Here is a 25,886-nt window from a genome sequence, read left to right on the forward strand (position 1 = left end):
GCTGGGAACTCACGCAGGCCTAGTCCTGCTTGTAAGCTGGCGGGGGCGGGGAGACGCTCACAGACGCAGGCTCAGAGGAGGCCCACCCGGCCCACACACGGAGGGAGAGAACATTCTGAGAACAGCTAGCAAACCTGGGGGGCCCTGATGTGTCCACAGGGAACAAGAAGCTCTATTCTGAGTTGGTTTTCTAGGGCCCAGAGAGAGCACATCAGCCGGAAGGTTCTGGGTTCAAGCTGACTTTATTAGGTCCAAATCCAGCTGGAGGTGGCGAGGTGGCCCAAGTGGGGGAGCTGACTGAGCGAGCCGTGTCGTGGAGGGTTGTGCTGCAGGCAGGCTTGTGTTCAGTGCCTTCTTGCCTAGTGTCCGACAGCTTGGAGGATTTCCAGGGCCAAACAAGCCACTGTACTATTGGCAGATGAACTGTGAGAAAACCCAAAACAAAACCCTTAGACGTCTCCGGGGTAACGTGCCCCCTCTCTCAAAGGGGCGGCTATGTGATGGGCCAGCTGCTTCCCAGAGCTGCCCCTGAGCAGCATCTTTGATCCCCAGGCGGTGAGGTGGAAGCCCTTGGCCCACAGTCCTGGTGGGGCTCGGAACAGCCCGCCAGCACCCCTAAGCCAGGCCTGAGCTCCTGGCCCCGCCACCACTCAACATCTGAAAGCACCTCGGCCGAGTGCACCGACGCTGAACTGGATGGCACCTCAGAAGGCAGCCAGGGCCCCCACGGGGCCTGCCTGCAGCTGACTTGTGCGAAAGTCAGAGATGCCAGACCCGGCAAATGCTGCCCCCCCCCCCAGCTCCACGCTGCCACTTCCTGGCCAATCAGCCAGGAGCTTTGGGATGTTTTCTCATAGGTGTGGGTGTACAATTAAGAGCTTAGCATGGAAACTTTGTTACTGGAGCAAACACACATTGAAACGTCTGCCTTAACAACTGCTAGCAAAGAAAAGAAAGACCCAGCAGAGTGCCTTCAAGTATAAAATTAGATCAGGGCACACTCTTGGCTACACAGAAATGGAGCTGTTGCCACAGAGACGCGTGGGTCACAGTCGGACGGGGCCATGCATCCCTGCTCCACACACCAAGGTCCCTGCTGAGTCCAGGCGGGTCTGGTGGCACCACGCTGTCCCCGCTGCCCGCAGGGGACAGAACGCCCAGGGACCCGCACACATGGCGCACGAACCTCTGGCAGCGCCGTATCAGAACTGAGAACACTGCCACCCACGCCTTCGTCACCCTAAGAAAAGCTTTTCTTCAGCCACTTGAACAAACAAGACAACGTCATAGCACGACCTCCCACCGAACACACGCTCTGCCTGGTACAGGCATTTCAGTGGCTGGCGTCTTGGGCCACCAGCAATGAGCTTTGTTTTGACACATTTGGTTCAGATGTAGGTCCAGCTCTCTGCAGTTGGCGCAGGAGGGCCTGCCGGCTTTGGCCTAAAGGCGGACGGAGGCCCTGCTAGGCGAGGAGGCCCACACAGACCGGCTGGGGGTGGGGCTCTCGGGCCACCCCCCCAAACTCCACTCGTCCCAACACTCCCACGGCCGCCTCCTCACTAATCTGCTCAGCGGCGTCATCACGGCTGCTGGCACAAGGCCAGGACCCCTGGGCATGGACATCACACGCTTCTCACAGCACCTTACGCCACGGGGCTCAGCAGGGTGAAGGGGACCCAGCAAAGTCGGCCTGTCCCGCCCGTCTCCTCACAGGAACCGTGGGTAAGAGGGAAGGGGGTGGGGGAGGCCAGGAGAGGGTGTCCTCTTCCCCTCCCCACCCAGGATTAAGTGCCAGAAGGTTGATTGGAGCAAGCCTTCCAGACTCCTCTTTTCAGCAATGCCTCAACCACGTATCTTTCTTCAAATTAATACCCATCCCAAAACACCTGGAAGCAGATTTCATAGAACCCTGCGGTTCTGAAAACAGAAATGACTAGGAAACGCCAGGCACCATGGCCAGTGAAAGCCAGGGACCCCTCAGGAGGTGGGGTCTTCTCCCCGGGTTGGGGACAACCGCTGGGGCTCAGGAGACAGTTGCCACCACAACCTCTGGCCACCTCCCTCAGCTCTGGGAACAATGGCCTGAGGGGGGAGGGGGGAGTGCCTTCACTGAGTCATTTGTCGAACGTCGGGAGCCCCCATTACCTGCCAGGCATGTCGTACGCAGTGAGCCATTACGCAGCGCCAGCGGACTGAAGCCTGGATACCTGGGGACAACTTCCCCTTCATCCCATGCAGTTTTTCTCTGGTCACTTGACGCTAACATGCCAAGTAAATTAAGACTTGTAAACCCTACCCCTACCATCTGCAGCCACCTCTTAAGTTCAGGGAGCATGTCATTGCAGGTTGACCCACACGCTCCTGGGTGACAAGGCTGCCCTGGTCTGCGCCCCTCAGTTCCAGAATGTTCTAGACACACTGTGGAGCCAAGAACTAGGAGGCTGACCTAACCTCACACTGTCAGATTCTGGGTGTCAGTCTGTTCTATAGGCTCCAAGGTTTCCCTCTGAAGATCTGACCAAGGAAGGCAGCTGTAGGGCGGGCTGAGCTCCCGTTTCTACCCCTGCCTGGGCCAGGTCTCCAGATCCTCTGCAAGGTGGCGACATGATGCCTCTGGGCCAGGCTGCTGATGGCCGGGTACTGCCTTTCTCATGAGGTTCATCACATCTCGCTCCCACCTCATCAGAATCACTCCCTCCTCTCTATTCAGTGTAGATGTTGAGCATTGCCTTCCTCAGACATTCCCACTTTCCTCCCTCCTCCTGCCGACCCCCCTTACCTGCATAGTGGGGATGCCCAGAGGGTGGAGGGGCACAGTGGCCCTCCCCACACTGGGAGAAGTCTCAGTGGCCATTAACAGGCTGGACGATGGTGGTCCTGGTGTGTGTGGGGGGGTAGGGGGCAGGAGGGGAGACGGCATGGGTGAGAGTGTTTGCTGAGCCCAACAGACTGCACTGCCACTCCTGGGCCTACTTACCCCCCAGCCGGGGCCAGCCACTCCAGAGCCCGCAGGAGGGTGTCCGCATTCTTGAGGCTCTCGAGGTGCTTCTCATTGGAGGTGACCTGCAAGGGAAGGAGAAGAAAGTGGTCAGCTGGCCCATTTTGACTCACGTCCCATTGGATGGGCACCCTGAGTCTCAGGCGGCCTGTGGCATTGGGGATGAAAGACATAAATCTATATCCCAAGGAAAATTAGAAAATATTCTTAACTGAATGAAAATGACTAAATAATATATCAAAATTGGTGGGATGCAGCTAAAGCAGTGCTTCAAGGGAAATTTATAGTATTAAATGTATAGTACTATATTAAAAAAGAAGAAATATTTCAAATCAATAATCCAACATTTCATGTTAAGAAATTAGAAGAAGAGCAAGACAAACCCAAAGAGGGAATGAAAAAAGAGCAGAAATCAAGAGTATTGTGATAAATGTAAGCCCTAATATGTTAGTATCTGCGTTAAATATAGATTTATCAAATACTACAAATAAAAGACTAATAATTTTCGAACTGAATGTAAACAAAACACAACACAATTATATGCTGCTTACAAGAAATATATGAGGTGTGATCAAAGAATACAGTGTTTAAGTAAAAAACAAATTATTACAGTAAAAGACACATTGCCATTAATCCCCCTTCAAACACACTTGTCCCATCCTTCTTGCCACTTTCTGAAGCAGTTCTGGAAGTCCTCTTTCCTGAGTGTCTTTAGTTGCACTGTCGTGGCTGCCTCGATGTCCTGAATCATTTTGACTTTGGGGGAGAGCCAGAAGATACATGGTGTCAGATCCAGTGAATAAAATGGATGAGGACACACTGTAATGTTTTTATTTGACAGAAATTGCCGTACACCAGAAGTGACCTGTGACACGGAGCATTGTCATGACGGAGGATGAATTACAGCACACTTTAAAACACACCTTTCCTCAACCGTATCTCACACCTCACTGACTGCACCGAATACATTGAAACTTGTCACCCACTGTTACTAAGGTCCGATGTGCCACTTCCCATACTGCAAATCCTGCCTTTCCGTTGGAGGCACTCGGCAGCAGCATTCACTGTATTGTTTGATTGCAATGGAGAGGCTCTGTGTCACATATCGCTTCTGGTACAGCAATTTCTGTCAAATAAAAACATCATGGTGTGTCCTCATCCACTTTACTCACCAGATCTGGCACCGTGTGACTTCTGGCTCTTCCCCAAAGTCAAAATGACCATGAAAGGTAAACGTTTTGAATCGATTCAGGACATCAAGGCAGCCACGACAGCCCAAATCTAAGCAATTCCTGTCAAAATACAAGCAGGATTTTTTTGGTAGCTATAGACTAGCTGATTCTAATATTTGAATCTACCAATCTTAGGAACTAGAATAGCTAAAACAATTTTGCAAAAGCAGAATAAAGTTGGGGGAACCACACTACCCCACCTGAAGAGTTTTACTATAGAGCTACAATAACCATAATGCTGTAGGGTTGACAGAAGGATAGACACAGAGATCAGTGGAACAGAATTGAGAGCCCAGAAATCAAGTTTTCACAAATGTGCAAACTTGAAACGAGGAAAGACAGTCTTTTGAACAAAGGGACGCTCACATGTAAAAGCGTGAACCTAGACACTCTCTGACGTTTATGGAAAACGTAATCCAAACGGATCATAGATCACAGATCTGAATGTAAAACATGAAACTATAAAACTTTGGGAAGAAAACATAGGAGAAAATCTATGCGAAATTTGGTACATTGATGAGTTTTCAGAGACAATACAAAAGTATGATCCCTGAAAGAAAAAATGACAGATTGGACTTGATCAATATTACAAACTTTGCTCTTTGTAAAATCCTGATGAGAGACTATGAGATAAGCCACAGACCAGGAGAAAATATTTGCAAATCACGTATCTGCTAAGACTTATACAGCACATATAAGAAACTCTTAACATTCAACAAGAGAGTAACCAACCGAATTAAAAATAGGCAGACAATCTGAATAGACACTTCTCCAAAGAAGGTATATGGGTGGCAAATGAGCACAGGAGAAGATACCTGATATCATTTGGCACTGGAGAAATGCAAACTAAAATTGCAATAGCACTACATGCCTAGCAGAATGGCTAACATTCATAAAACTGCCAATAACAAATGCCGGCCCAGATAACAAAAGCTCTCATCGATTGCTGGTGGGAACGCAGAACAGTATCGCGCTCTGGAAGAAAGTTTGGCAACTCCTTACAAAATTAAATGTAATCTTCTCCTGCAGCCCAGTAATTATACTGTTAGGTATTTGCCCAAGTAAACTGAAAACGTATGTCCGCACAAACACCTGTATACAAAAATCTGTCATAGCTTTATTCATAATCACTAAAAAGTGAAAAGAACCAAGATGGTCTTCAACCAAAGAAATTGAAAAACAATAAGCATTCATGCATTACTTGGTATATAGGTCTGATTTCATTTTTAGAATGAGATATGAGTAAAGATAAATCTGAGTAATTTAGAAAAGGTAAGAGTCTTAATTTGCCTTGCTACATTATTTTGTCCCTTGGCATCAGTTTTCTATAATTAGTTGAGTTCGCAACATTAGGATTTCAAGTGGCTTTAAAATGAGTGGGCTTTGGCATGAATTTCTCCTTACTCCTAGAGTTTGTTCTCCTCTTCGGCCCTTGAAGGTTATAAATGAAGATGGAAACCAACTTTCTTTCAGAAATGTTCTACTGTTATCTACCAGACAATAATGCTTTTAACCTATTTTCTTGGTACTTAACCTTGCTTAAAAACTGAATTGTGGGTCTGCTCAAAAGCCATCCCACCTACTTCTCTTTCAAGCTACTTAAGCTGAGGATGTTTTGTGCACACTGAGCCCCGTAGAAAAATCTCCTTACTTGTTGACTGTCATCCTGAATTCATGGCTAAGTGACTCTTGGAGAACTTCTCATGGCTGGGATTACTACAAAAGCCATGACAGAGGACCCCAGCGACTCTTCAAGAAAATAAATAATGCATAGGGGAGACTGGTGAAGGGTGTAAACACAATACCTCTTCCTGTGGTTATTATTCTCATTTCTGGCAGTAATTCTCATAAGCCCAGACAAGCAAACTCAATCTTATTCTGCAATAAGGTGCAATAAGCATAAGTTCTGGAACTCTAAGTGTCCATGAGTGGATTTCATTATTTCAAAACATCAAATGGCTGGTGTCCGTTTCCTGCAAACAGTCGTGTCTGCCTCACATTTCTCTGCATTATAATGGAAATATATCAACCAAATGTGGTGTGCTAGTGATTATCTTATGCCGCCACGCCATCTGAATGGTAGCTGTATGGTTAAAATTCATCAGAATGGAAACATGAATTATACTAAATGTGTGCAGTTCACCTGGTAGACAGGAATCACTCAAAACATGGGGTCTTTAAGGAAAAAATTATTTAAAAGTTGGAAATCTGAGCTTAGAGTTAAGATCAACTTAGAAAGATAGTGCTTCCACTTCTGTTTAATTGAGGATATATATAAAAGCTGATAATGTACTTTGGGTAAAAAGCCTACCTACTTTATTCAGCTTTCTGCTCTGGTCAGTTTAACATGGTGGCCTGTCAATCAGCAGTCATGCATCACTTGGGATAGCCAAAACATTGAAAGTGTCTTATCAATTCATCCCTCAAATTCCCCACCAGGCTCACGAATCGTAAGGTGGTGACTTTGCACACAATCCCCTGGCGGGATAGAGTTTGGGCTGGCTCCTCTGGGCTTCAGCTTCCCAAATACAAACTACCAACAGGAGCCGTCCCATGTCCGTGGTGGCGGCAGGACCCTGACATAGGCCAGCTTCCTTGGTTTGCACGTGAGGCTGAGAGGAGAGAAAGGACAGTGGCTTGTCTGGGGCACAGTGGCCACTGAGGGACAAAGCCAGGCCCGGTGCCTACACTCCTTACCTACAGCCTGAAAAGAAAGTGTGAATCAGAATGTACTTTCATTTTCTATCTTCATGGTACATCACGAATTCATGCTCATAAATATGGCTCACAGCCTCATCCTCAAGAAGCTTATTAAAATGCTCTGGTACGGGCTTCTCTATTTGGAAATGGTTTCGGGTACGGAGGGCTATGTGGCTGTACCTGAGTCAGGTAAGGGCAGGCCACGGGACTTCATTTGTGAGCGTGTAGCAATATATGTCTGTATCTCAGTGGGCCTGAATGTGGGTGGCCAAAAAAAGCCTACTCCTGAGCGCCCCTGGACAGGCCCAGGCAACATGGGGAGACCAGAGGAAAATCAGGGCTGGAGCCGACAGCGGTGAGAGGGCCCAGGTGCTTCTCGGCACGCCTCACTACAGACACACACTTCACACAGGTGAGGATTATGTTAATTCCGTGGCCTTCAGATCTCATGAATACAAGTAAAAACAAGCAGGTGACGATGACAACTCTACTTCAGAGAGTTTACATTTCAAAAATAAACCTATACATCCAGCCCCTGTATTTTGTGCTCTTAACATATACTTTGTCTTCTCTTCGGCTGAGGGTTTTGTTACTTCAAAGCCATTTCTGCCAGTTGCGTATTGAGACATGCTATCTCCTTGCCCTCAGACGCCAGGGTGGAATCTGGGGAAGAAGTTCCGGTTGGTCCTCCCTCCCCTACTGCCTACCTGCTGCTCATTCTGGGTCTCTCCAGAAACTTCTCGAGCTGCTGCCTGGGTCTTCCCTTTCACATTCCGATTAAAGCAAGGCCATAACAACACAGGCCGCTCTGCACCCATGCCCACACATTGATCTCGTCCTCCGAGGGATGCTGAGTGCATGGCGGGCGGAATGGAGTCATTTCCACGCACGGCCTTCAGCGGCCTCATGGCCCCTGTGACCGCCTGGGGCCCATGGAGAAAACTCATGTTTCTCAGCAAAAGTCAGTGAGGCCCCTCTGAGCAGGGCTAGTAAGCAGGGGGCTGGGCCGAAAGACACCTAGAGGTGTCCCTAAGGATTCCTGTCAGCAGGGGGGGTTCCAGCTGGAAACTACATTGGAGCATCTCAATGGCACAGGCAGGGTCTAGCAGATGAGGCAGGCCCAAGCACAAAGCCTTGCTCCCCTCGATTTGGCCCGGACCCCCGAGAACACAGGTTCTCTGGAGGGGACAGAGATATTGCTCTAGATGCCCTGAACAGAAATAGGGCATAAGGAAGACTCTTTGTGTCCAGGTGACCACTGTGGAGGATTCTGCCATGCTCTGCGGGAAGCCCAGCTTAGCTTTAACTCACCGTGAGACCCCAGCAGCACAGAGGCCCAGGGAAGGGTGGCACCCTGAACACAGCAACTCCTCAGGTTGAAGAAGGCTGGGGCAGGACAGGAAGGAAATGGATGACCAGCTCTTGTGTGGGCAAAACTAGCAAAACCTAGGTTTTAGTAGAAACTGTTGGGATTCACCTTGGTCCAGAGGACTAACTGAGCCAAGAGACCTTGGAGTAAAAGGAGCGTGGGGTTTGGGTCATCACAGGACTCTAACATTTCCGAGCATCTGTGGTGTTCGGGAATAGCATTAAAGTGTTCAAACATATGACAACCTTGAAAATGAAGTATTACTACGCTCATTTCACAGAATAGGAAACAGCTTAGCAGGGCTCATGTGACTGGCACAAGGTTACCTGGCCAGCAAGCAGTCCCACTGAGATGTGACCCAGTCTTCCCAACTTTAAGAGATCTTCCCGAGAGATCACACCCAACCTCACACGCCTCCAAGACCCTGCACAGCTGTTGGCTGACTGGCTGGCTAATAATAGCTGCCTGACGGAGCGGAGTCTCACTTCCAGCTCCACTGCCCCCACGCTGGCGGCCATGTGTAAAGGCTCACCCACTCTGCTGCTGGGTGGCCCCTTTGCTCCCCACAATTGTTGATCCTCATCATTTGCAGTGGGAGCAAGGAACTCAGACACAACCAGGCGTTCCAGGTGCTGACCGAAGGAACCCGTGGGTCATACGTACTATCCAGTACACACTTCTGATGGGGAGACCACCCCTCATTTGGCAGTTCTCTCAGCGCCTGACTACCAGAAGGCAGATGGAGGTCTGTCTTTCCTGGTGATGGCAAGTGGATTAAGAGTTTGCTGGGTAGGTACTGTGTGCCATTATCGCCTGTTCTTTTCAGAGTGGCCGTATGAAGAAGGTCTCCTGTGGTCCCACGTTAGAGACGGGGTGAGGGTGCTGGTCAGTAGTGGAGCTGGGATGGTGACCCAGATCTGGGCCACCTGATGGAACGTGGTAAGAGCCCAGGTCCCTGACGGAATATGGAACGGCTCAGCCTACAGCCTCTCGAGCTGGGGTCGGAGTGGGGAGCACTGTCCTCTCAACTGACATTCCCCAATTTGGGAAGGCAGCAAGCAGAGGACGATGGGAGGTGAGACACATCTGGACTATCACATTGTACAGGCGAGCTGACTTCAGTGAGAACACCCCAGTGTGAAAGGACTTTCTTCTTTCACTTGACCTTTCTTGTCTCCTCCTGGGGTCCATCTGCTCCTCTATCTGGCTCGACACCCCCCTTCTCCTCTCCTGCCTAAACTCTTGTCTATACCCCTGGGCACCGGATAAATCCTTAGGCCATGGAAATGACCTGCAGAGGATTTTAATGTTTTTCTTTTTCACCCCATAAGACATGATTATTTTCTAGAAGAAAATTATCCACACCTACTATAGTCATTTTAGGCCAGCCAATTCTCTCAGCTCTCGGTGGGGCAGTAAAAATGCCCTTATTGCCTAGAAACTGTTCATAATTACATTAGTTTCTGGTCATTAAATCCAGTAAGTTTTGAATGTTGACTATAATATAGCTGGTTTGGGAAATCTTTTAGGCCTGATCCAACTAACTAACTACAACAGCCAGGTCCAAAATAAGTGAGGAGAAAACAGTTTTAATTGGCAAAGAATTACGATTGTGGACCTCTTGTGCATATAAGCATAAACCAGAGGTTGGCCCAAAGAAAATTCGGGTGAAATATAGGATCAGGCCGTGTTGCTTTCCCCAGACGACCCGAGCCAAGTGCTCAGAAAGGCAAACATGAGAGAAGAGACTTCCAAAGCAGTGGCACCAGGATGTCATCCATGGGACACGGCTGGAATCATTTCCCCACAAGGGAACATATTCAAGGTAGTAGCCAGCCATGGTGTGACGGGTAAGTGTGAGAACGTGGGTCATGGGAAGTGAGGAACTGGGAGTAGGTATTTGCACACTTGTCCATGCAAATTTCAGCCGATCTTAGGAATACCAACTGCGCTCCTACTGACATGTCTATTTGTCAATGGAACCACTGAATTTGGAGTTGTGCGTGTGTGTGGGCATGTGTGTAATGGTGGGGCTTTGAGGTGGGAAAGAAGTAGATAGAAGTGGATTAACACTGCCCATTTCCAGCCCTTTTTCTGAGCTTTCTATCACATGGAGGGGTGAGAGGGAGTGGGAAGGTGGCGGGAAGTAGAGTGAGATCAGGTCAACAAGACTAAGCAAGCCCCACAGCCCTCTCCTTCCCTCAAGTCGTCACTCGCCCAAGTGAGGACTCTGTCGGCCACTAACCCACTCTGCTGTGCCTCAGCCATTATAAATGAGGACAATCAGGGAAAGGCTCATAACATCATCTTAAGTAACAAAACATAAAACATAAAAGCATGTGGAACATGACTGCAATTATATAACAGGAGGTACTAACAGGAGGCGGTATAACAAGTATAGTACCTCCTAAGTCTGAAGCCTCCAGTATGAGAAGAAAACGACAGCCCCAGTCCTCAGGGCCGAGGCCCCCAGTCTAGCAAGGGCGGGGGCGGGGGGGCGAAAAGGAATCGCAACCATACATGAGATGTGTGCACATGAGAAGCTCTCTTGGTAACTGTAAAGGGTCCTATAAATAATAGTTGGTACGATTCTGGGGTCGAGAAGACAGGATATATTGAACACCTATTATGAGCTGGACCCTGTTTAGATTGAGGGGATATGGTGTAGGGAGGGTGTCTAGTCAGAGCTTCCACTGTGACAAACACACTCCCTGGGACTCAGAGGCAGGCGCCTCCACGAGGCACACCATCACCTCAGCAGCCACCTCAACACGTGTCAACAGGTGGCCAGGCGAAGGTGCAAAGCAAAGCTGGTGGACACACCTGAGCTGAGAGTCTGTCGTTGCCTCTTCCGCCTGGCTCTGTCCTCCCGACTACACCTTATCCTGCTCAGGCTCTCTACAGAGACATTAGGGGCCACGGAAATTTCCTCACATTGATAACAACTGGGAGGAAAGTAAAATGAAAGGAAAATTAAAGCACATTTTGTTTCCATGGTTAAAGCCATCAGCCACCAATTAGTCAACATGCACGCCACATAGGACAGAGACTGCTGGACAGCTGAAAATTCTCCTGGTGGCTGTTATTTTTGTTGAGGGACTTGATCAAATATTGAAAGACTGCATTTAGAAACATTTTAATCATGACCACTTTGAGAAAATGAGCAGTTCACCCTCCCCTCCTTCAGGCCAGACCACAGAAGGAGGGAAGGGATTCGGATTTTCACCTCAGAGAGACAGGTCAGTTGTTAGCTGACCCCAAAGCATCTGTATGCACAGCTGGGTGGTGACAAGGAGCTACATGGGTGGTAGAGGTGGGGGGTGGGCCTTGGAGGCTCCCAGGAGAAGTCTGCTGACCCAGATATTCCCGCTCCGGGGCGAACATGACGGACCACACAGAGCCAAGCAGAACTGGAGTGCACAGGGAGCTTCCTGGACACGCGTCAAATTGGCCTTGGGATAAACTTAACTGAAGCCAGGTCTCAGAGGCTTCCGGGGCAACTTCAAAGAGCCCGGATATTCTTCTATAATAGGCTTTGGCAGGCTGAGCTGGCCGACCTCCAGTGGACTCTGCCCCTCGTCCCTGTGAGGACCCAGGTAAGCGGGAACAGTGGCTGTGCTGGTGACAGGATAGGGGTTAGGGTCCTGGACTCAGAGCAGCTGTGACCACCACGTGGCCATCACTCATGTGGCCTTCGGGGCCACCCTGGGCACTTTAACAGGGATGCCAGAGCTTTGGTCCAACTGAGTCTCCAATGGGAGGGTCGGAGCCTCTAGAAAAGCCTCAGGTTGGCTGCAGGCTCTGCTGGCACTTCTGTGTGGAGCAGAGGGAGACAGACAGGGCCTTGCAGTGTCGAGGTCCCAGAGCTCTGAGACCAAGAGACACTTCCCAGCCCAGGCGAGCTCCCTGGGGCAATCTTCAGGGACAGGCGTCCTGGCCACAAACAGGCTACATCATTGTTCCTCCACATTTTCCACAGGACTCACTGTCCAAGGTCGAGCCTTTGGAAGCCTAAGAGCTTATCCAAGAGGAAATCCTTCAGTGCTTCCAGATGAGATAGAGTATCAATGACTTACAAGTGCTTCACGAACCCGAGGTCAAATGCAAACGTATTTTAGGAGATTTTCACTGAACAGAGGCAGAAAAATAAACTGAGAAAAGGATTTTACCAGAGAGGAGAAAAGAGAACTCCTCATCCTCCTGACTGAAGTGTTGCTACGCTTTTCCCCAAACAGCCTCCCTTTACCTCCCTGGTCCCTTAAAACTACTCCTGCTCCAGACAGTCAACGTACACAGAGCAGAGGCAATGCTAACGGGTGAGTAGTGTGTGTGTGTGTGTGTGTGTGTGTGTGTGTGTCTCTGTGTGTGAGTGTGTGTGTCTCTGTGTGTGAGTGTGTGAGAGACTGTGTGTGTGTGTCTATGTGTGTGTGTTTGTGAGTGTGTGACTGTGTGTGTGTACGTGAGTGTGTGTGTGCATGTGTGTGTGAGACTGTGTGTGTGTCTGTGTACGTGTGTGTGAGAGACTGTGTGTGTCCGTGTGAGTGTGTGTGTGTGACTGTGTGTGTGAGTGTGTGTGTGAGACTGTGTGTGAGAGACTGTGTGAGAGGGTGTGTGTGTGAGAGTGTGTGTGTGAGAGTGTGTGTGTGCATGTGTGTGAGACTGAGTGTGAGTGTGTGTGTGTGAGAGTGTGTGTGTGTAGTGGGGCTGTCTGGACATCTAAGCAGAGAATGTAAGCCTTCTGGCCACCCACCCCGTGTGGCCAGGTGTATGTGTGAGTAAATGTGTGTGAGTATATGTGTGTGTGGGGAGCAGTTTAGGATTTTTTTAAAACTCGCCTTAGATAGCCTCATTTATTCTGAAAGAGGGAACATGGTTGATGGCAAAAGGGTAGAAATTCTACCTGTGGGTTACCACTAAGTTCTGCGTGACATTTACGATAACTGTAGTGAAAAGTCCTTTACATGTGTTACCCCACTGACCTCCGAGCTCCTCACTAACAGATGAGTAAGCTGCCATCTCAAGAGGCAAAGGGGCAAGCCTCAGAACCCTTAATGTCAACTATCAAGTGACACTGAGAAAAACGAAGAGGTCTTCAAGTGAGGAGTCTGACAACTGTTTTGTAACACACGGTGCAAACTACCTGCTCAAATCCAGGGCCCCGAGTTCAGGGAGAAGAGGCGAGGAGGAGGCATGGGCAGAGGGGGAAGGCTACTAACCCCCACCCAGGAGAGGGTCTCAGTGCCGGGGCTGGACATTCAGGTTAGGTACTCACTTCACCCATCAAACTTCACTCAGCTGAGGGTCCGTGACCTTGGGGCAGGCCCCTGAGTGCGACCATGTCCCACTATCGTCGCCCCCCTCTCCGGGACCCACAGAATGGCTCTGCACTTTTGTGGGGTCTCAGTCCTCAGAGCCAGGAAGTCTAAACAACGACCTTAAGCCCTGTCCTTTTCCTCCCCAGTTTTTCTTTTATAGCTTTTGTTATTTTTCTCTGAGCATACAAAGATAGGGGAAGAATCAACACTAATACTCAAACTTCAGCCTGTTTTCCCTGGATCCAAGGTAGCCTTGCGGCAACATTCTGTTCACAGCTGGTCATGGTCAATGCTAACACACAATGAGGCCTTACTGTGGGCCAGGGACCGTTCTGAGCACTTAGGAAGGTTTTGCTCATTTAAGTTTTTAAGGGTTCAACACTATTAATGTCCCCTCATTTATACAGGAAGATATTATAGCACAGAAAGGTTACATTTCAGAAAGGTTACATTTCTAAGGAAGTTATTAAAAACTTTAAATAGAACATTTGAAATTTAAATGCATAAAATGACAAAATCTGAGAATATAGTGCATTTTTAGTCTTCTAGTTATTTTTGTATTATTAAAACAACTGGTAAAAATTATTCTCAGTAACTTTGTTTTCTAAACTATCTAAATTATTTCTTTTTAACTATTTATATCACATGTCTTTTTTACCTAGTTGATATAGGGCTGACAAAACTTTTTTTACATTTTTTATGGGCTTTTTCTATATACTCACTTTCAGTCTGTCTTTATATATTAATTTCTAACAGCTTTCTTTACTGAGGCTTAATAGACATGATAAAATGACACAAACCAAAGCTGTAAAATTTGCTAAATCGTAAACCAACACCACAATCAAGAGGGAGAATATCTCCATCAACCCAAAAGTTTCCTCATGCCCATTTGTAATCCTTCCCTTCTTCTCCTCCCCACCCCCACTTCACCTCCAGGAAACCACTGATCTCCTTTCTGTCACTGTATACTTTGCATTTCATAAAATTTCATATAAGTGGAATCCTACAGTATATATTCTTTTTGTCTAGCGTCTTTCACTCAATGTAATTATGTTGAGATTCAACCATGGTTTAGTAGGTATCAACAATACATTCCTTTTTATTGCTGAATAGTACTCCACTGTTTGGATACACCTGTTTATTTCTACAATCACTTATGAACTGACATTTGGGTTGGTGCCAGCTTTGTGCTATTACAAATAAAGCTACTATGAACTCTCACACACTTCTGGAGGGAATGTCATTATTACTTCTGATGGTCTTCATTCCTTGTGTAAATGCAAATTTCAATCTGGTATCATTTTCCTTCCATCTGAAGGGCTTCTTTCAGGGTGGGTCTGCTGGCAATGAATTAATTCTTTCAGCTTTTGTATATCTGAAAATGTCTTTTTTGCCTTCAGTTTTGAAAGATATTTTTAGCTGGATATAGAATCCTAAGTTGACAGTTTTCCTTTCAGTACTTTAAAGATGGTGCCTCACTGTCTTCTCTTTTGCATTGTTTCTAAAAAGAAATGTGTTGTCATCCATCTCTTTGTTCCTTTGTATATAATGTTTCTTTTTCCTCTGGCTACTGTAGAGGTTTTTCTCTGTATCACTCACTGGTTTCGAGAAATTTGATTGTAATGTGCCTGGGTTTAGTTTTCTTCATGTTCCTTGTGCTTGGGGTTCACTGAGCATATTGGATCTGTGGGTTTATACTTTTCATCAAATTTACCAAAATTTCTACCACATTTCTTCAAATATTTTTGCTGCCTGTGCCCCCTCCCCTTTACCCTACTCAGGGACTCCAATTATACATATTTTAGGCCACTTGAAGTTATCCAAAAGCTCACTGATGCTTTTTTTTGTTTTTTTTTAAATTCTGTGTTTCATTTTGGATAGTGTGTATAACTATGTGTTCAAACTCACTCATCTTTTCTCCTGCAATGTCTAATCTGCTGTTAATCCTATCCATGTATTTTTCATCTCAGACAGTTCCATTTAGGTCTTTAAAATTATATTCATGTCCATGCCTGCTGAACTTTTTAAGCATAGGGAATATAGCTAGAATAACTTTTAACATCCCTGTCTGCTAATTCTAACACCTGTGCCAGTTCTGAATTGGTTTTGATGAATTGTGTTTTTTTGTTTCTTTGAATACCTTGCAATCTTTGATGCCAGATAGTATGAAATTTACCTTGTTGCTTGTTATTTTTGTATTACTGTAAGTATTCTTGATTTTTTTTTTGGGGGGTGAGGGTAAGGCAGTTGAATTACTGGAAACATTTTGATCCTTTTGATCCTTTTGCTTTTTTGATTTGTTGGGTGGGTCTGGAGCACTGCTGAGTCTATGGCTAATGTTCTCCACTACTGAGGCAAGACGTTTCTGTGCATTCTACCCCACGCCTTGTGAATTGTGAGTTTTTTTCAGTCTGGCTGGTAGAAACAGGCACTATTCTTGGTCCTGTATGAGCACTGGGCATTGTTTCCTTTAATCCCTTTGGATGGTTCTTTACCAGGCCCCACACACTTAACATGATCAGTACTCTATTGAAGACCCAATGGGACCATCTGCAGATCTCCAGCGTTCTTCTCTGTGCAGGCCTCTCCGCTCCGGTACTGTGTCTTGTGAGCTGCCTAGGTCTCCCTGGGCTCTCAGCTGTTTCCTCAACTTGGGGAATCTTCTGTATGCCACCTCAGTCCCCCCTCCACAGTCCGTGGCTTGAAACTCTCAAGGCAGTCTGCTGGGGCAATCGTCGCAGTCATCTCTTACGGTACTGTCTCTCAGGGATCACTATCTTTCACTGTCTGAAGTCCAGTGTCTAGAAAACCATTGTTACACAGCACTTTTAAAATTCTGTTTGTTTGTTTGTGCTGTTGTTTCAGTAGGATAGTAAATCTGTGCCCTATTACTTCCTATTTCCCTGCAGTGGAAGTGCTCATGTATTAATTTGTAATGCTTACATGTCCAAAACTTATCTAACCATTTCTCTATTGTTGGGTACATGGAATGTTTCTAGTTTTTCCTTTTCTGTGCATATGCATTAATTAGCAGTGTATTTTAAGGGTGCATAGCAAGGCAGACAGCCAACATTACACTACACTGATGTTCAGTCACAGCGGTAATAGTTTTCTTCAAAAGGCATAGATTAATTATCTTTCAGGAAAATAAAAAAGGCCTGGGGACTGACTCATGGATTTAAAGATGGGTGGCAACCACAGAATCTTAAATTCTTACTCATGAGAGTATTCTGGCACAGATATAGCCAAATTAATTATAGGCCTTAGCCTAGAATATATGACTATAACTACATTGAACCGGAATAAAAATTTTGGTGGGCTTGATTCACTGCCGTTCACTTAGATTTCTGAAACGTCAGCAAGCAGTATAGTAAATTGCATCCCACGGGGCTGGGTTCCACACTGAGATTGCTCCAATTTGGTAGAATTTCTCTGTATTCTGTAACTCATAGCCTCTTGTGCCTAGGACTTCTGTCTGTGTAGTGGCGGAGAAGGTGAAGGGTGAGGGGAAAAGAGGCTTCCATCACAGCTACCTAAGCCTGATACCTGGATGCAGTGCTCTGTTCATTATAATTCTGGGTGGGAATGTCTGAACTCAGAGGCCCACATCCCAATGGGGCCAAGGAGAGTGAGCCAGGACATCCCACAACCCTCAAAAGAAAGACATGGGCAATCGTGACGAGCTGGTGGTGCTTGGTGAGCGCCCTGGAAGAAGCAACTCATCTATTACGTCCTATAAAGAGTATTAGCATGTGACAATGCAGAGCTACCTATGGCATTTGCTATTTAGGCTTTGGGGATCATTAGGTGAGTGATCCTCCCTCACAGAGGAGACCTGGGAAGTTCTCCTCTTTGCCTCCTGCCAGGTTGGAAACAATTTGCCAGCTGCAAAGAGCAGTGTAATAGCACTTTGTCAGGGGTTACAATACAGCATTGGTATGGGTCTTGCTTTTGAAAGTATTTGCCTTATGTGACCTGATATTTAGGTGATTTTTGAAGCAAACCATTAAGTACACAGAAACAAAACAGTAGATCAAAAGAGCAAACTTAAAAAGATGCCTACAAGATCAAAGCCTCTTGTTCATCTTCTCTTGCTGCAGGAGTGTCTAGCAAAGACAGAAAACATTTCTTTTGAGAAATATTCTTTTCAAAGGAAGATTAGAATCCGGCTTTAAGAGAATGGCCAAAGGGCGGAGAGATAAAGGGTGGGGGAGAGTCAATAACGGCAGCCAGAGCAAACCTTTCAGCTACTAGTCCAGACAAGCTGGTGCACCCATCAGATGTCTGAATGTGCATGAGAGAACAACCCAGCTGCTGGCGAACTGGCTCAGAATCTTTCCTAACACCTGCAGGGTCCAGGTCTAGGTCCAGTGTGATGCCATCTGCCTAGGAACTCTGTGGCTCTTCTATGCCCTCCAATCAAGACTGATCCAGCTGCCGCTGCCATCGGCCCCTAGGCAGAGCAGGTGATAGTGAGCTGTCCTCACTGGACTGGGCTTTGCCATGGCTGCATTAGGGAAGGGACGGCAGTGCAGAACGAATCGAGAATCAGCCACTTTCCCAGCCCAATTTCAGAATTCCACAAAGGCTTTTCAGGACGCCACAGAACACGTGACAGATCAGACTACTGTTGATCCACGAGGGCCTGGCTTATTGTCTTAGGGAAGAAATGGGCTGGAGAAGGTGTGTCTCTGAACGGCAGACACCTGTCCGAGCCGCTGACCTCCAAGTGTGTGGGATTCAATTCACTGAGGAGGTTAATTCATTCATTCTCCTACAGTTGCCTGATGACAGGCTTGGCGACTGTAATCTAACCCCAATTTAACAAAAGCCTCCTTTTGCACAGCTCGGAGGAATCCTTACGTTCTGACATCTGGGCCTTCGAGCCTGCACTCCAGGGCAGACCTCTCACTTCAGATCTCATCCGCGTTCTCAGTCTGCCCCAATTCCAAGTGTTGCAATGGGCCTGGCTTCTCTGGACCAGCCCAGTCCCAGCTCCAGGCCTTACACCCTTCACTTGTGACAGAAAGAGAATAAAGGCTGGTGACCGACACCCAGAAAGGCACACCTCAGGGCTGAACAGCTGTTTGTCTTCATTCTTTCTTTCCAAAGTATATGACAGAAATTTAACTACATAAAATCAAAGTCTGCATGGACACAACCAATATGAACAGAATCAAACGGTAAATAATCAACTGAAAACATGGTGGCAACATATGGCATAAAGGTCTTGCTTCCCTAGTAGAGAGCACCTACAAATCAACAAGTATATGGTCAACTCAAAAAAATAAATAAATAAAAAGACTGGGCGCAACATATAAAAATACAGATTGCAAGAAAGGAAATTCACATGGCCTTTACACAGGAACTTATGCTTAATCTCACTTGCAGTAGGTAAAATACAAATTAAAACCACCGCAAAATCCCCTTTTATCCTACTGGTTGGTAAAGATAAAATAATTTAGGAGGAAGTGGGGAAGAAAGGGACAGTATGTACAGTGAGCTGCCATTTGTGTACGGGAGAAAGAGAATGGACAGTCAAGGCTCTGTCACATAGGCACAAAGCATCTATGGAGTGACATCCAGAACAATCGTAATACTGGCTGCCTCCAGAGGGAATCTGGCGGCTGGAGAACAGAACTGGATGGGAGGATACGGACACATTGACTCTACATTCTTTTTATCACTGAAATTTGGACATGAGATTGCCTTAAAGCTGAACTCATTTTGTCAACATCTACCGGAAGAATATCTTTCCTGGGACCTCATTTTGATGGACACGCTGATGTGCCAATCTGAGTGAGAGGCTCTGTATCGAGATATATATATATGGAGAGAGAGAGGGAGACACACACACACACACACACAGAGAGAGAGAGAGAGAGAGAGAAGCAATGAGAGAGAGAAAGAGAGAGAGAGAACAATTTCCTTTAAAAAGATAACAGATTGGCACATTACTGTTCGTGAAGTTCTTTCAGACATTCTCTCCTTGACTCCTTGTAATAAGCCTCTGAGGTGGGCCTTATTTTTATCTGTTTTTAAAAGGGGTGAGTGAGGTTCGTAGGCAGCTTTCTTGGGCCAAGGAGAGAAGTTCTAGAGCCTGGATTTGGCACTCAATTAATCTGGTAGCCACATGAGGTTCCTTTTTCAGATCTACCCTACCCAGAGCTCTGAGGCCTCTAACTAGCCATAAGCCAGGGAGGAAAGCAGATGATGGAGTGAGTGAGGGCAGCCGGAAAGCTGAGGCTGTGACAACCAGCAGAGGCTGCCTGGGTGCTGCCCCTCATTTTATCCAGATCTTAGGAGGAGGAGGCAGCGCATATGGTAAAGGGACGGAGAAAAGCTTCTCTCGAGCCGAGGCAGCACCTTAGGCTACAGTCCCAGCCATGGCTACGGAGGAAGGGAGGCTGGAGCCTGGCAGAAAGAGAAGGCCCCAAGCACATGCTCAGGAGTGCCCCAGGAACACAGATTTTGGGGCACCTATGGCTTTCTACGGAAACCACAGGGCACCTTCCTTCTACTCAAAGCTCAGGCCTTGTCTTCACTCCACTGTGCCTCTCCAGGGTCCCGACACTACAAGGTCTGGAGGCTCAGACTGTGTCTGTCTCCATGGCAGGAGGCTGCATTCATCTTGGGAGGCACGATTCGTGCAAGGTTCACACAAACTGTTCGTCAAATACGGCAGAGGGGCCGACACAGAAGCCTGTTCCCAGTCAGCAGGCACTTCCCGCACGTCAAAGGGCCTGGCAGTGATTCTACAAGCGGGTGGTAGAACCTGGTCAAAATCTCAATGGGACACAGGAAGGTCGGGGTGGGGCCAGAAGCTGGGAGAAATAATACAAGGGCAGCACAAGAGTGGAGGTGAGGAAAGTCACCCAGCTGGCAAGGCCAGCAGGTGGAAGAAGGTGAAGGAAGTAAGGGGCTTAGGGCCCTGTTTTTCCTAACAGGCAGCAGAGAAATTGTTCCTGTCTAACCTGGTGGAAGGAGGGAAACAGGACGGAGTGGCAGAGAGGGAATACAGTTTCCTGCTGGCTCACGAACTGAAATGACGTGAAAAGAGAAAACAACCCAGCTCCCTCCGTTTTCTGCCCCTGGGATATGGATTTCGGCTATAAATGGAATATGATGCTTATCTTTACATTGATTTTTCTTGGTCCAAAATTCAGAAACAAAATAAGATCAAATGGGGCCCCCCATGGAGTGAAATTCGGTTTGTGCAATTTCACTCTGCAAAGAGCAGGACACTGGGCTGTGACGGATGAAGGAGGATACACTTCAGACTCACTGTTCACCCTGAGCCATTAAAACTCTCTGGGGGTTTGAGAACTCTTCAAACACAGGGCTGATTTTTCCACTAGATTTGGGTCTTGTGCAAGCAGAGATTTTTCTCTTAACCAAATACTCACAGTAAGAGCCTCACACCCTCCGAGGATGATAGTAACAGTCACCAGAGTCTAACTAAACATACAAATCAAAGTCATCTTGAAAAGTATGGCACTGAGGCTGAAGTCGTGCTTGTTCATAAAGTTTAGTCCAGAATCTTATTATTTACCAGGGCTACACGGGACACTGGAAGACAGGGCGATCATGGCTTAGTTTCCTAAAGTGGGTTGAAACTTTAGGATTTTGATCCTGTGAGTCGGTGTAAATATAATACGATGGGGTTAAACATCTCGAGAATCACTTTTAGGCTGCTTGAGTCTGAGGTGGGTGTGAAAAGACTAAAAGGGAACAAATACAGTGATTTCTTTGACGAGATGAGCATTGTACTAAAATTCAGTCTGAGTCCAATCATTCTTTTGTGGGGAAACTCAACTTCCAGTAACTTTTCACAGAAAAATATGAAACACAGCATGTAGTGGACAGGTCTGTGACCATGAAACATCCATCTCCCACACTCCCCTTCCTAAGGGAGCCCCGGTTTGGTTCGGGGGTACATTCCCTGCCCACAGGGCTTGCCTCAGGGAGGCTCCAGGGCTCATTTCTGACTGGTCTGAGCAAATCCTGCTAAGCTGCTTCCCAGCCAGGGCACTGAGCCGAATCCAGACACTGAGGCTTCAGGGCACATGTGCTGGGCGCTTCTGGGAAAGGTCCCCTCTCTAAGACCCAGGCAGGATGTGGAGAACCTTAGGAGGGTCTGTCTGGGCACGATGTCTGGAACTGCTGCCAATGGCCTGCTGCCTGCCGTCCAAGAAAGCGGCTCATGTAGGAGGGCGATTGGAGCAGGAGGGGCGGGGAGAGCCGTGGACTCCCTTCCATCGCAGTATGCCCTTACTGCCGACACCAGTCTGACTCGGAGCTTTTGTGATGTGCTGTCACATAGCTAACAACGAATACATGACCCTAAGAATGCTTTGTGGGCCCCCGACTTACTGTACTCCAGTGTATCCTCAACCAAAGACCCACCCAGCCCACTCATGGACCCACCAGGTAGCCGTTTACTCAGAAAAGAGACCGTTTTCAAAGTAATTCCTTGAAGGGCAACAGTTTCCAAACTAGCCTTGAAATGTTGGGATGGTCAAAGATGGCGAAACTTTGGGTCCCATGTTGTTCCGGTTTCCAACAGAGCAAGCACCCCTGTCTGACCATCGGGCGTCCACAGCCCCAAGCACACTGTGGGTGTGTGTGGGGGGCACTGGAAGCTGCCGGGCAGTTCCTGAGGCTTTCCACCTTTTCTATGATACCTGTGTCTCCCATGCATTTAAAAACTTGTAAACAAATGATTAACTACTTAAATTATTTTGTTTTGCTATTGCTGTTGTTATAGCAACGGTAAACTACAAACTGAAACTGTTCCTAATTTGGAGTAACACAACCATCATCTGAGAGCACGGACCGTTTTAAAATCATGGCTCTTAACTTTCTGAGTTTACTCCTTTGGGTATTAGAGAAGACACTGCACTACAATGACCGGAATACATGATTAACTCCCCGAAGGAGACTCCAGCCTCGGAGTTCTTAATTAGATTTTACAATTATCTGGACCCAACACCTACTAACAATAATAATAAGTACTGCCACACAATTCCGTCCGAAACTCAACATGACTGGATAGCCACAAAAGACCAGGAGAGTTTAGTATAACTTTGGTGCCTGAACAGAAACATTTCACGCTGACGAGAAGCCAAGGCTGAGGTGAGTTTTCACAAGGATGAAAGCCCGAGCATATCCTGGGGATCCCACAGAACCCCGGGTTGAAGGTGGCCGCGGTGTACATGGCGGACAGAGCAGGAGGGGTCCCGGGGCATATTCGTCAACCTCTCCTCACCATACAGAGGAAATGGAGGGCTCAGGTGGGCAGGACAGAAGCCCCAGGAAGGCAGTGAGTCGGCCTGACACTGGTCCCAGCCCCTGACCCGTACCTTCTTCACGAGGGCAATCATCTTTTGGGGCAAGGTCTGGTGAGGTCTCTGCTGTATCCATCAAGGGATGATGATCATGGTCGTGGGAGGAAGGGAGGGAGGGAGGGAGGGAAGAGGAAGAATCAGGTGGGAAAATGGAAAGTGAACACGGCTCTGAGACCTCATCCCCCAATTTTCCCTGGGCAGAGGCCTATGTGCAAATGGAGCCTAAGACAGTACGAGGGGCAGATGCTATCACGTGACGCTCCCCTGCCAGGAATGCGCTCTCTCCTTGCCTCATCGAAACCCACAGGTCCTTCAAGGGCCCAATGTCTCCAGAAATTTCTTTCCCTCCTAGTGCCTCCATGAATGCCTGCCGTGCTTAGCAGTACTTATTTGCTGTTTAATTTTCTTGTGTGTGAGCTCTGAGATCCTGGATTCCTTCTGGAACCCTAGGCCCTGTCTGTCTGCAACCAGGCAAGCCTGATGTTAATACCTGCTGTGTGTGTGTGTGTGTGTGTGTAAGGGGGCAGGTGGCTTCTTCCTGCTACAAACACTTCGAAAGCAGAAGGAAGGGTATGTCTCCGCTTTTGGGTTTGGAGACTGACGCCACACCGTGTGAGGGTCCCATGAAGGTTTCCAGCACATTGCACTGGGAACGGAGGGGAGAAAAGAGTGTTGATGTTGGACCCTCTTAAAAGGACTGGCAGACCTTTCTTCCTTGGAACATTCCAACTTGAAAATACTGATTTCCAGGCCCTTCAAGCTCCAGCAAGTCAGAATCTTAGGAAACCTGGGGCCAGCACTACTACTACTTCTTCTTCTCCTTCTCCTTCTCCTTCTCCTTCTCCTTCTCCTTCTTTTTTTTTTTACTGTGAATGATATTTTATTTAATCATTTTTGTTTACCATTGAAACTCTGGGAATTCCATATTGACATCCTTCCCCATGAGCCAGAAAAAGTTTCAACCTTGTTCTGTGGCGCTTTATCCAAACGAACCTTTCTGGACCAGCCACCACCTGGTTCCACGTGGATTGTCCTGTTCACAGACCCACTGGGGAAAACCAAGTCCTCCAGGATTGCATCGTGCACGGCTGTCAGAGTGCCGCTTCTGGGACCTTTTGCTTATTTTCTGTACAGTTCCTTTGAGTTGGCTTCAGCAGAATTCTTCTCTGAGCCGCAAAGACCACGTGCTTCCCACTGAACTTTTCCTCCAATTCGCGTGAGAGCCGGACTTGGGTTTTCTGGAAAGACTTCAGTTGAGGAACAGGAACAAGGATTGTGATAGCTTTCCAACGGCCACTGACTTCGACTTCCTTTGCTGCTGTTATACTCGGCTCTGTCGCTCGGCCTTGGGGTCTGAGGTCATCCCCAGCTCAAGGAGACCCTGGGAGATACTAGACTTGAACTCCTCCGGCGTCTCATCATTGGGGTTTCACGATCTTCCTGCTGAACTGAACAGGGCCTTCTCCTTGGTGAGCACCAGCCTGGGAAGAGGCCTAGGTCTCATGAGAGAGAGCTCATCAAATCGGGCTGCCACTTTTTAAAAGTTCCTTAGATTAAGAGCCATTGAAATCAACTGAAACCGAAGAAAAATTCCTATTATTAGCTGGTTTGTTTTCTCCGACACCGGAGGGGCTTTCTGATGGACCATACTGCTGCCTTCAGATGCAATCTGCCTTTTCGGACACAGCCTGTCCCTCCCCAGGAGGGAGGATGGTGAGGCGCCAGAAGATCCTGGCTGGGCTAACGCGTTATCATATTACAGAAGAGCCTAATGGTTAGCTCAATATTTCAGGGGACAAAGGAAATAAATGAGGCTCTCCTGGCAACGTCACACCCATGCTTTTAGCACCTATAGGTCAAAGGCCTAACGCAAATCGATACATCCTCGGTCAACAATTGACCAGGCAGCACTTGGCCTTATGGGTTTACAGCACATAAAAAACTGCCCCGCTCTACTCAGGATACCGTATCTGTCATTTGATTCTGCTGATTCTGCTAATGAGTGGAAGAATTGGACACCCAGATAGTATCATATACCATACATGGCAAGTGATAGTCAGCTTAAAATGCGATAGTTGTAAAATAATATTTGGCTTACAGGATAATACATAGGTTCAAACCAGAAAGCAAATGAAATACTTTTAAAAATTGGCTTTTGATTTTCCTGATGGATAAACTATTTCAGTGTTGCTGTCAATAAGGAGAGACAACATTGGGATTCAACCAAGTTAGGAGTGTAAGGCTCTCTATTCAATCCCATATTGGTCAGTTTCCAAAAATGAGAGATTACATTAATAATGCCATTATTTTGCCTGTCTGCTCATATATTCCTGTCTTCGACATGAACAAATAAGTTAACCAGAATAAGTGCTGTCAGGAAATGTTATTAATAAGATCCTCCAGTTCTCATTTTATCCCCCTTAAATAAAAAAGAAAACAAGATTTTGATCTAGAAATAAAGGTCCCAGATACTAGAATTAAGCCCTCTGTTGTTGAAGATTAAATTGTTTAACTTAGTTCTTGTCTCTGAACTGTCTGTTAGGAGAGCGATCACCCAGGAAGGTTGTATACGCTCATGCAATTTGGGGCTCCTCCAGTCAGAGAAGCTTAATCAGAAAGTCAGTTCAAAATACTCAAGCACTGGCCTGGCACGGGCCTGGGCAGTCGGAATTGGCACCACGGCCAGTCCCAAGTGGTGCACCCTAGAGAGGTCAGGGTACATCTCAGCCTGGGGTAAAGCGTCAGGTTTGAAATACCCGAGCTCTTTAGAGAAGGAACCTCGACAACTCCGTGAGTTAGTGGGTAGAACATTTGCAAAAACAGCTGCAAGTGCTCTCCACTCTGTGTCCACACCTCGGACAATGTGACCTCACAGCTCTTCCCAGCAAGAGGGAGAGTCTATTTCCCAGCCTTGAATCTGGG

General features: G+C 47.3%; 1 protein-coding gene and 1 pseudogene across 7 annotated transcripts in view; both read right to left on the reverse strand.

The window, feature by feature from the left end:
• Positions 1-236: 236 nt before the first annotated feature.
• ULK4 (unc-51 like kinase 4) overlaps positions 237-25,886 on the reverse strand; it is a 386,569-nt gene continuing 360,919 nt past the window's right edge. For all 6 annotated transcript variants that reach the window (XR_013994883.1, XR_013994884.1, XM_081072450.1 and 3 more), the window contains 2 exons: positions 2,981-3,066; positions 237-423 (listed from right to left, as the gene is read on the reverse strand). Coding sequence is in view for 4 of the 6 variants with exons in the window: in XM_081072450.1 (XP_080928576.1) it covers positions 360-423; positions 2,981-3,066 (150 nt within the window). In the remaining 2 variants the exon portion in view is untranslated. The remainder of the gene's footprint in view (positions 424-2,980; positions 3,067-25,886) is intronic.
• Positions 23,853-24,393, reverse strand: LOC308507338 (small ribosomal subunit protein eS7-like; annotated as a pseudogene). The gene has a single exon. The product of its transcript is annotated as a small ribosomal subunit protein eS7-like (transcript).

The sequence above is a fragment of the Rhinolophus hipposideros genome (assembly GCF_964194185.1).
Source record: "Rhinolophus hipposideros genome assembly, chromosome: 14".
NCBI classification, from domain to species: Eukaryota; Metazoa; Chordata; class Mammalia; order Chiroptera; family Rhinolophidae; genus Rhinolophus; species Rhinolophus hipposideros.